Source organism: Typopeltis vanoorti, chromosome 11 (assembly GCF_054136105.1).
Source record: "Typopeltis vanoorti isolate ZY-2024b chromosome 11, IOZ_Tvanoo_1.0, whole genome shotgun sequence".
Taxonomy (NCBI): Eukaryota; Metazoa; Arthropoda; class Arachnida; order Uropygi; family Thelyphonidae; genus Typopeltis; species Typopeltis vanoorti.
This window is the reverse complement of record NC_143559.1, coordinates 45,867,847-45,879,038: the sequence shown is the minus strand read 5'-3', so window position 1 is coordinate 45,879,038 and position 11,192 is coordinate 45,867,847. Positions and strand designations below refer to the sequence as shown.

The window sequence follows — 11,192 nt, the reverse complement described above, 5'->3', positions numbered from 1 at the left end:
GCCTTTGATGGCTTCTTCTACTTGAAGTATGGATATGTATTCCTGACTGTATGCATGCTGAGTGTTTTTTTACCACTGTGCTCTCACTGCTTATATCATTTAGCAATTTTTCGAAATAATTACTCCATACTTCAAGGATATTTTTTCTCCTGTTTTCATGTGACCTTTATCATCTCTAACTCCTTTATAGCACTCTTTTATCCATTTCAAAGCTTCTTCAACCTCCAGAATATCTTACTATCTTCTTGATATTTATTTTCTGTGTTCCTGCTAAAGTCATCCCTTGACTTTTGTTTAGCTAGTTTTACACAGTGTTTCGCTTTCTTACATTTGTCTCTGTATTCTCTAAGAGCAAAAATTGACTTATTTGCCAGGAACTTTTGATATGCTTTCTTCTTTTCCTTCACTGCCTCTTTAACTTCCTGTGTCCACCATGAAGTTCTAATTTTTCTATCCTTGCAGACTACCTCACCACATGCCTCTCTGGCTGAATCAATCAGGGTTTTCTTCAAGGCTTGCCACTGAATCTCCAAGGTTTGGTTCCTGTTCTCAAACTCTTTCATTTTTTCTTCAATAATCTTTGTGTATTTTAGTCAACAGTTCACATCTGAGAGTTGCTCAACTTTTATTCGCTTTAAAACTTTCTTACATGTTATTCTTTTCAATATGAAATTCAATTTTATCCTGCTCAAGACTAAATAGTGATCGCTTCCAATGTCAAATCCTCTGTACACTCTGGTGTCCTACACCAGGGAGAATACATCACTATCAACAATAACATAGTCAATGAGACTTTTGTTATTATCTTTATTTCTTATTATTTTTGTATCATGGTATTAAATAAGTGTAACTATTGTCAAAGATCAATTAATAATAGTATTATTGTTATTGTTATTAAAAATTATGACTTTTTTAAAAAAATTGGGGAAAAAGTAAAATGAACGTATTCATCGTTCCCTGTGGCTAACAAAAAAAAAGCTCCAAATGTAAATTTTGAATTAAAATAAACTGCAAATTGAAATTTTTAAAAAAAATTATTTACCATATGTCTGTACTAAACAGAATATACTATGTGTTAATTGTATATGTTGTACATATTCCGTATGATCATATTTTGTCAACCTGAAAAAAAATGTAAACTTCACTATACAATCACACTTCCATGTGTAACTGCGAACTACAATAGTAAATTATTATTGTGATATTATTATTATTATTATTACTAATAATACATTAATCATGCTATTATATCGCATATCATGTATATTATAATGATATCAATTAGAATTTATTGTTTAGTCACATGAAAGGAAATGTAGTATTATTGATTAACTTTTATATTATTTGTATGTAATTTATGTATTTATTAAAACATATATTTCTTTAAGACATAATAAAGTGTTAAAATTATTATTATTAGTAGTAGTAGTAGTAGTAGCAGTACTATTTACATGTAGTGCAAATGTATACGCATAATTTAAATATATATGGATATACACCCAAATAATCCCAACCCCCTAGCACATTCCATGACATTCTGCCTCATGTAATTACTACTTGGTAATTGTCAACTTAGTATGTGTCCTCTCTTTCTTATAATCTACATTCCTATAGTGAAGTCCCCCATAAAATTAACCGTCCTTCACTCATTGAGCTTATTTGCCGATGCATACTGTTACGTCGTGTTTTTTCTTTAGATCTATGTTACTATTATCCCCTCTTGTGCCAACTAAGAATGAGATCTCCAATCTATCTCTCTGGGACCGTCTCCTTTTCGAACTCTGACAAATTTGTATGTTCCAGCTGCGCCAGTCATAGTCTTAGGACAGAAGAATTCTTGCTCAGAAAAACTTTCCCAGAAGTTCTAGCAGCTACCTAAATTCGTTAAATATATAAAGCATCTGTAGAGATCTCAGTTTGCAGTCATGGCCTTATCCTTTCTAATTATTCTATACCTTACCCTTATGCATAGGTAAATTAGTCTCATGCTCTAGCAAAACTCAGGCTTACATAGTAAAACATGTTTATTAAAGATCTAGTGAGTTTTACAATTAGGTTTAAACATATAAAAAGCTTATCGCAATACCTATACTAAATCTGCTTCAGTGGTTTGCGTCCACGTGGAGGTCACTTCGCTCGTCACGTACACCCATTTTCTGCACTCTGCTGGGCAAACTCTCGTCTCGCTGGTCATTATCGTCAGACTACCCGTCTCCCTGGAGGAAATTTCCATTGTCTCATTCTGGAAGCACTTCTACCGATGGCCTGAGTCAGTGGACGCCGTCATCTCGCGTACAGCTCGCCCGATTCTCGCTAGTCAGCAATGGGGAGAAAGTTGCAGTCCGATGCCATAGAATTCCCTTCCACTGGTCAGCATCGTGGGTACGAATGAAAACAGGAACAGAAAAAAACTAGGCTTGACACCCGCATTTATTATCCCTTATTGCGCCCTCTTTTCGTTGCAGAAGTTTTCTCATGCTGCCTTCCTATTGGCCCTTAAGTTGTATAGTCACAACTCTTCTCCTCAAGAGTTCTCTTTTCGGGGAACGCGAGTTCAATTCGCTTTCCACGAATGCCTTCGCTTCGGGCGTTACACTTATCGTGGGTAACTGACACACAACCTTTGGACTTTTGTTTGCATTGACATATATTTTCCATAGAGTATTTGTTTCTTACTATTGTTTTCAAGCACTAGTAAGTGCTTGAAACAATATTTCTATCAAGAGAGACAAATTCCACCTTTTTTACTTCACTTTAAGGTAAATCAATTATGTTCTCTATTAACAATTTGTTTCTTTACTAACAGTACAAGTATTTCTTGGTTATTATTGTATTCTTGTTAAATCTTGAATGAATGATCCTTTTGATGAAAGGTCTTTATTCAAGATCTAATAATATTATCTTTATCCTCCTCCTTTACATGTCCTAATCTACAAAAGCATCCCGCTGCATGTACCCTTAAAATGGACATATAATTTAATTAATATTTCTACAAGATATCAACTAACTGAAGTGAGCCTGTGTAGCTCAGGAGAAGTGGCGTTTTCACTCTACAGTGTTTGATCGCACGAAGAAAGGATTTGGTGGTTCAAATCTAGTCAATAACTAGAGGAATTTTTCTAAGCCTTTTTTCGTCCGGTTTCCGAGTTAGTCGATCTCTGGCACGGGCTGGCGGTTTTTTTCTCCCCGAAACTTGGGTTTTACGTCCCGTAAACTCAAGAAAATCAACCGTAGAATTAAAGATATTGTGTTAGGGTTAGAGACCACAAGATGGCGGCACTAGCTTGCCGCATTCTTCACTGCGTACCGATGAATCAGTGATAGCCCTGGGCTAGCTATCTCTCTGATTGGTTACCAGTGGAGATTGAACTGCCCACTCAGTCTCCAAAAGTTAGATAGGGTAAAATGTCCCGCCTACTCCCTATACGGGAACAACATAGGCGTTAGCTGATTTTTTTTTGATGAAATCAACTAAATACAAATAAATAAAAATTAACAAATAAAATGCATATTTTTGTACACCCATTTCTTAAATTTCTGTTGAAATTCTTAGAAATCTCGAAGCCTTTAGCTACTGTGAGTATTGTGTGGAATGTGTATTGGAAATTAGTAAGTACACCAGTTACAGTTATTTTATTTAATTTTATTTCATTTTTACATGCACATTGCAAATAGTTTACTTTGAATTATAATGTATGTGTAAAGAAAGTACAAAATTAATAATAAGCATAAGAACAATGAATTACGATTTTGTTCTTAGTTTTCTTTCTTTCCTTTTTCTCTTGGTTTCTCTCTCTCTCTCTCTCTCTCTCTCTCTCTTGTCTTTCTCTCAATTATGCGAATATTTTGGCGTGTTATTTTCTTCTATCTATGTATCCTTTTGCACAGAAAGGATATTCTGTTCAACAATTAAAGCGATATTCAAATAACGCAACTTACAAATCAGAATATAAGATAACAAGGAATCGCCTTAGAACGTAAATAAGAAATGCAAAATGAAACCACTACAGAGACAAATTAACTTCCTCATAAAATAACGGGCAACAAATCTGCCATCTGATCACCCAATTGCTAGATTGTTCTCCAACACCACCAGCTCTGAAACCACATAACAAAGCTTCATAAAAGACTCCAATACTTTGTGGACTCGCCGAATGGCTCACCTAAAAAAACCATCCAACATCCAATCTCCAACATTCAAACCACACAGAACAGTAAAACTACTATCTTCACACAAATTTAACACCCCAACCAGCCATGACATCTATAGACAGCAATTCTGCTGTTACTTGCCTAAAGCATTCCTTTTACACTTTACGTGCACCATCAACACTCAGTCCTTGCAGTTCGGCATGCCATAACACTGATCCAAGCACCCTCCTAAACTTGTGATAATTACCATTACTGGAATTTCACATACACCTCTAATTAACAGAATTCTCCACACATATAGTCACCTTCCAGGTCAGGACAATATGATCTCTCCCATCCATTGGTGGCAATATTATGATATTGATTACAGAAAAATTCTCAGATGCATTTATTAGATCTAGTTCACACAAACTGCTAGCACATTCCATCACATGATGCCTCAAGTGATTACTGCTTAGTAACTGAATTTATTCAGTTCTTTCCAGTCTATGTTTCCATAGCTGAATTTCCCCATAATAATTAATGGTCCTATATCCATTTAGCTTATTTGCCGATGCCTATCCCTATCATCCTTTACATCCCGTGGTCTACAAGCAGCATCCAACTGTATGCTTTGTTCTGCTGGACCTCTCTCTCTGTCTCACGCCAGTGAGAGAGAGAGAGAGAAATTTTGCAATTTTTACTGGCCTGCAGTTGATCTTCTACACTCTGTTGCAGGTCATCGGCTATCATCAATGGCACTTGGAGGAAACAAGAGTAGCACTTAATATAGAGCATATCCTTCACACATCACATTTCATTTAATTAATTTTTCAACAGGATATCACCTATCTGATATCAATTAAATATACATAAATAAAAGTAATAAAAAATCTGAAAGAAGAGTTACTACTGTTCTTTGAGATTTTTGTTCTTTGAGATTTGTGTATATTGTGTGTAATGTGTATTGCAGAATTAGTAACTAAGCAATTAACAGTTATTTTATTTCATTTCTTGAATACACCTTCCAAACAGTTTACGTTGAACTTCACTACATGTGTAGAAATAACTTACAAAATAATGTCATATTTTTCGCCTTATAAGACGCGCTGTTTTGGTACTTAAAATTTATCTGAAAATTGGGATGCATCCTATAAGCCGAATCGGTCTTATAAACCGGTGCATCTTAAGTTGAGTCATCGCTTGTTGGTAATGCGTGATCATTTTGAATCGTTGCACGATTGCTAACAGTCACGAATTTAAACTAGTAGTCAATACATTATTATATTTAATTTTTTTTATAACCCATGGATTCTACGAAGCACAGACATAGTAATACGACAACGTTTAAGCGTCGTGTGATTGACTACGCAAAAAAGGATGGCAATAAGGCAGCAGAGCGGCACTTTGGAATCTCCGCCAAAAGAAAAATAAATGGCATGACTTGGAGGAAACAAGAGTAGCACTTAATATAAGCAAATTCTGCAAAACACAAACGTGTGGCATTAGTAATTCTCTTGATTGTGTGGAGGGTGACTGATTATTTCAAGATAGCGGTGACTCGGGTTCGGATGAAGTAAAAAGTTCAAACATTTTCAGAGTGAAGATGAAGATGAATTTGAAAACAGATTAATGAAATTTATAAAAAATTATTTTGTTTATATATGTTCGATTTTTAATGATTTGATGATATTGGAGAATAATTGTTTTTGAATCTAATAAATGCATAATACATGCATTAAAATTTAAAATAGAAAGTTAATATTTATAAAACATTTGATGCATAATTCGTTTTTTAAACTGCGAAGAATATATATATTTTCAAAAATTCGACATGAAAAATATGATGCGCCCAACAAAACTGTGCATCTTATAATGCGAAAAATACGGTAACAATGACAATAATAATAATATTATTAATAATAATAATAAGAAGAAGAAGAAGAGAAGAAGCACAATAAATTACGTTTTGTTCTTCTTAGTTTCTTTCTTTCTTTTGTTGATTTTTCTTTTTCTCTTTCTATTCTGCTATGTCAATATATTCCTTTCGGTTTTCCCTTTGATTTTATCTTATTATATGTTACTTTCTTCTCATGAAATGCAGGTTCTGGCAATTCGGATGTATTGATACCATATGAGTTCCTTCTAGATCAACAGTGCTTCTTCCATCTGGTGACCTAACATCAAAATGTTGCAAAATCGTTGTGAAATATAGGAATGTTTCAACATTCGCCATTTTCTCGCCTGGACAATTTCGTTTACCTAAAATATAAATAGGGTAAAATTGGATTTGAAAATGAACATCAATACTAACGAAATTTAAAATACAAAGGCAATTTAAGTGTCAAATAATGGATGATATGGTTAAAGTCTAGTACAATTTCCACATGGAGTCCATTTTTTGACAAATTATATTATTGATTTTAAACATTTACTAGTTTTGAGTACTTTATAGTACAATTCATCAGGAAGGTGACAAAAAAATGCAATACTCTGAAAATCACGTCCTGGAAAAAGACGAACAGTGAATTACGTACCATAATCATGTGTGGATGATGTGTTGATCACATGACTAGTATCAGCAAAACAACTACATGACACTTTTTTTCTGTCATCATAACAACTTTTAAAATAACATTAGCTTCATTGAAAGATTTGAAAAACACAGATCTCCAACTATTTTTAAAGAGACCATCCCGAAGGATTCCGGGATGGTCTCTTAAAACGAACACACATAAGAATATATTGCCATGGAATGTCTCAAAACCACTAGTTGTGATAGAAGAAATTAGTATTATAAAACTTCTTTGAGAAAGGTCATAAACATATCTACCAATAAGAAGAAAATAAGAAAATTACTAAATCCTTCATTCTTATCCTTCAAAAATATCCTAGTTAAAATGATGGTCAACATTCTAAAGGAGTAGTGGATTTCTTTTTTCAATTTTCAATTTTCGGAGTGATGATTTTCTTTATAATGTTCCCCACGATACGTGATATTTTTTTTCAGTTTCTTGAACATTCTCAAATAATATACACAGAGAACGACAGATAAAAGAGAATTAGAGGATGGGTATGGCTATTGTATCTGTCATGGATAAGATTTAAAAAATATTGCTTAAACAAGGAATAAAATTTGCTTTCTCCACACCAAAGAAGACGTGAAGGTTCCTACGACCTTCAATATCTCCCCATTCGCTACTTTTTTAGTCTTGAATGGATAGGTTTAGATATCTGCGTATAGAGATTCGTTTATAACACATTGTACACATCCAAGTCAGAACACGTGCAGATAAACGAAAATATAAATCAAATAGTGTAAATAACAGAGAAAAAAATCAACTGAAACGCAGCATACAAATATAGCCTACACTGACTACATCTCCTTCCTCAGATCACCGGATGAGTCATTAGAAATATTAAATAATTCGCATCAGAGTAACGACAAACAAACACGGTATGACGTTGCATGTTTAGTCATCATTCAACGAAAACGTGGAGCTCGCAGATCTCGAGTATTCTAAGACTATCATTAGTCATTATAATGTAAAATGAAATGTGACCCCTCACCATTTTCAGTTTAAAGTTAAGTTTAAGTTTTATTTTACAAATTATATATTTGGTTCCATGAATTCATCGTAACAGTTAATCGAAAGACAATTCATCGAAAAAACAATTCACCGAAAATTTTAACTAAAATTTCATTAAATTGCATCCAGCCAAAGCGGAATTGCTAATATCATTTCGAAACCTTTTTTTTTCGAAAATGTTGTGATAAAAGTGATCCATTTAGAACAAAAAATTAATCATACAGACAGCTTCTTGTACCAACTTCTGCTAATTCCGCTAAGCCAGAGAGTTATTGTAATACAGTACATTATTTGGACACGTTATTTCTTTGTTGCCCTGAATATAGCTGAACTGAAAACTGGAACGGTTAGACATTTTCTTGCAAAAGCTTCAAATAGCGAATCTGAGTAAAATTCATCCCATAATAATTGTTGTATTGAAGTCGCATATTACTACTAATAGCAATAATAATAATGGAGGCTAGTTCAGTCTGGTATAAACGAAGCCGTTTAGTTAGAAAGACCTGGGTAGTTGGAATCCCATTTACGACGCGCATAACTTTTATCAGTCCTGTTCAGCTGAAGGTAAGTTAGCAGGCATAATATGGAGATGACTGGACTTTTCCTCCAGGAAACAGGCAAATCAGACCCATGAACAGACATGAAACAGTTATCGGACAAGAAAGACTATAAGAACCATATTGTTCTATAATTATTCCCTATTAAAGTAGCATTGCTATCTCACTCTGCACGGTTCAGTTATTGTTATACATGGATCACTTTTCTCATAACATTTTTGAAAATTAAAAATTTTCGGTGAAATGTTTTTTCGAAGAATTGCATTTTCGATGAATTATTCATTCGATGAAATGCCCTTTCGATGGATTGTCTTTCAATTAACTGTTTTCGATGAACTCTCCGGATACCTATATATTTATATTTACATATATACATTTTTTGAAAGTTCAGTAATGAAGTGTATTACAATATTCTGAAAAGTATTTTCATTTGATTTGTAACCAGTTATTTAAGGAAATTACAATTGCACTTATGTAATATGAATCGGTGATGTGTCAGTCAAGGAGACAAAAAATAATCCTTCTACACCTTTATAATTCCATAAAAAATAGTAAACGGAGCTCTTTCATTCCTAACTAAATGTTTGATGTTGAACTGACAGCAAATTTCCATCTCTCAGCCTAGTCAGGTCAAAGTAATAAGTTAATGCCACCGGATTATGGAAAAGAAATTGAGAGAGAGAGAGAGAGAGAGAGGAGGGGAGGGTGAAGTACGACATACAACACCCATCATCTCATAGTCAGCTGTCTAGGTGACTGAGCTGATTACGCCTGAGGGGAAATGAAATCCAAGGATGCCTATTCCTCATCTTTCTCTAAACATGTTTCTCTTTCTCTAAATACAGTTCTTCATTGAATTGTTTAGGTACTGTTGGAATTTTGTGAGAACATAAGCATTGTCTTCCAAGGCACGCGTGTATGTATGATTAAATGTACTGTATTTTATGATGACTGTTTTCGTCTAAACTCATTGTCATTCTGTTAGCATTGTAGGTTTTCAAAGCTTTATGATTGGGATCATTGGCAGCTGTTGTTTACACCTCTCTAAATATCTTTCGCTCTGTTCCAATATATCATCAAGACGAAGTGTTCCAGAATCTAGATCACATTAAAAGTGACAGGTTGCAAGGATTCTTTTTATGATATACGTTTCTCTAAACTTACGTTTTCCTTTGAAATATGCATGATGCATTAAACACAAAAACTCTTTTGTAAAACAGATTTATCGGAATACATGATTTAAAACTGGCTTACGTATTTGCTTCTCTCTTTTCTCTCTGGGATGATTAAAGCATCTGGTAAGCATTTTCTTATGTTGCTCCGCCCACTAAAGATTTACTTTATGAACTTACATTACATTTCGTAGGTTGAGTGGGTAAAAGATATTCCTTCTCGGTGGGCGGAGCCACAAAATAGATAGACTGTTTAAGGATTTTCTTTTTATAAATTTTGTTTAACTTTATGTATTTTATTTTATTTTTTACATAGTCCGGAAGCACTCCACTAGAGACCAAACTTGAAACTTTTCAAACCACTTCTGGCCTCTGATAAGAGGGATGGTAATCCCACACCGGGTGATAAAAATCATTTTCCACCTAAACACAATTACAAATGTCTATTCCCATCTATTTTCCGAACCTGTAGCCTGTTGATGGAAGAACGGGTACGCAAACTACTCTGCCAACCTAGCCTGCAAATTAATACGTCGATGTTTTTCCTTTAAAGAGTTTTTGTTGTTCGTGTGTACTGCATATTGAAACTCCCGTTTCCGGGATTCTTCTGCTGTGGAAATTATCCTTTTGTGCAACGTCTCTAATTCTGATGACTAAATACAATGGCAATAATATGAAGTTTCTTCTGAAAGTATTCAGTGACTTCGGTCCATTTAAAATAGCAGTCTACCAGATAGCGCCAAATGTTATCTTATTTTGCAAGTGTTTCTGGAAAGTTTGTGAAATTATTGTTTATTATAAATGAGTTATTGTAAAAATAATCGTTTACTGCATTTAGATCGTGCTGGGTTCTGTCAAGGAAATGGAGTCATAAGAAATATCCACTCCATAAGAAACAGACGTTTCTTATGGAGTGGATATAATACCTATATGGAATAATGTATTGCCCAGTTTCCGAATTGCCAGATGTAATTGCTCAAAGTGTGTTATACGAAACGTCTGTTAACTAGATATTGTCTCTCATTTCCGGGATTCGTTTTGGAATATAGATACGAGAGGGCATCTTTCAGTTTGACTTTTGATATGTATCGATGTACGTAGTAAGCTTCTAACATTAGTGTATTTATCGTATAATCTCAATGTTTAGAGGTATATCGTTTTAAGTTGAATCTTATTACTTATAAACTTATTGTGGAAAATTTGTGAACTAGTTCTTTTTAGTACCATGGCTTGGTCGAATTTGTTGGCAATAAAATTTTAAGAGAATGTATTGTATTTTTCTTAGAAGTAAATCGTTATGTATTGACTATGACTATCTATATGTCATAATGAGATCTATATGTCCAGTTGATAATATATTTGTGATTTTTTTTATTGTTTTTCAAAATATCCAATATTTAATGAAGTGAATAAATATTTCGTTTAAAGGTATAGATATCTATTTCTGTCACTGTAAATCCTACGGTAGTATATATTATCTCTATTAGGATACCAAAATTTCCGTCATCTTAATTGATAACTCGCTTTCATTTTCCTTTTTTTTTTTTTTTTTTTGCATTCGGTGTTATTGCCATTTGTGCATTTTAAACTTTTATGCCATTCACATAAAATAAATCAAGAAATAAATAATGATTTAGCTTGTTTATATTCATCACCTTTGCTGGATTATTTTTGTTTGCTATTTTCTTTTGCAGTCTGCCGTAGAGATAGAGACTTGTATTATTCATAAGTGAACTCTCGGT

The 11,192-nt window shown here is 33.7% G+C and overlaps 1 protein-coding gene across 1 annotated transcript in view; it reads right to left on the bottom strand.

The window, feature by feature from the left end:
- Window positions 1–5,956: 5,956 nt before the first annotated feature.
- LOC150101502 (cytochrome P450 2J2-like) overlaps window positions 5,957–11,192 on the bottom strand; it is a 29,183-nt gene continuing 23,947 nt past the window's right edge. Inside the window, exon 8 of the mRNA XM_090400718.1 lies at window positions 5,957–6,393. Coding sequence (XP_090256844.1) covers window positions 6,212–6,393 — 182 coding nt within the window. The 3' untranslated portion in view covers window positions 5,957–6,211. The remainder of the gene's footprint in view (window positions 6,394–11,192) is intronic.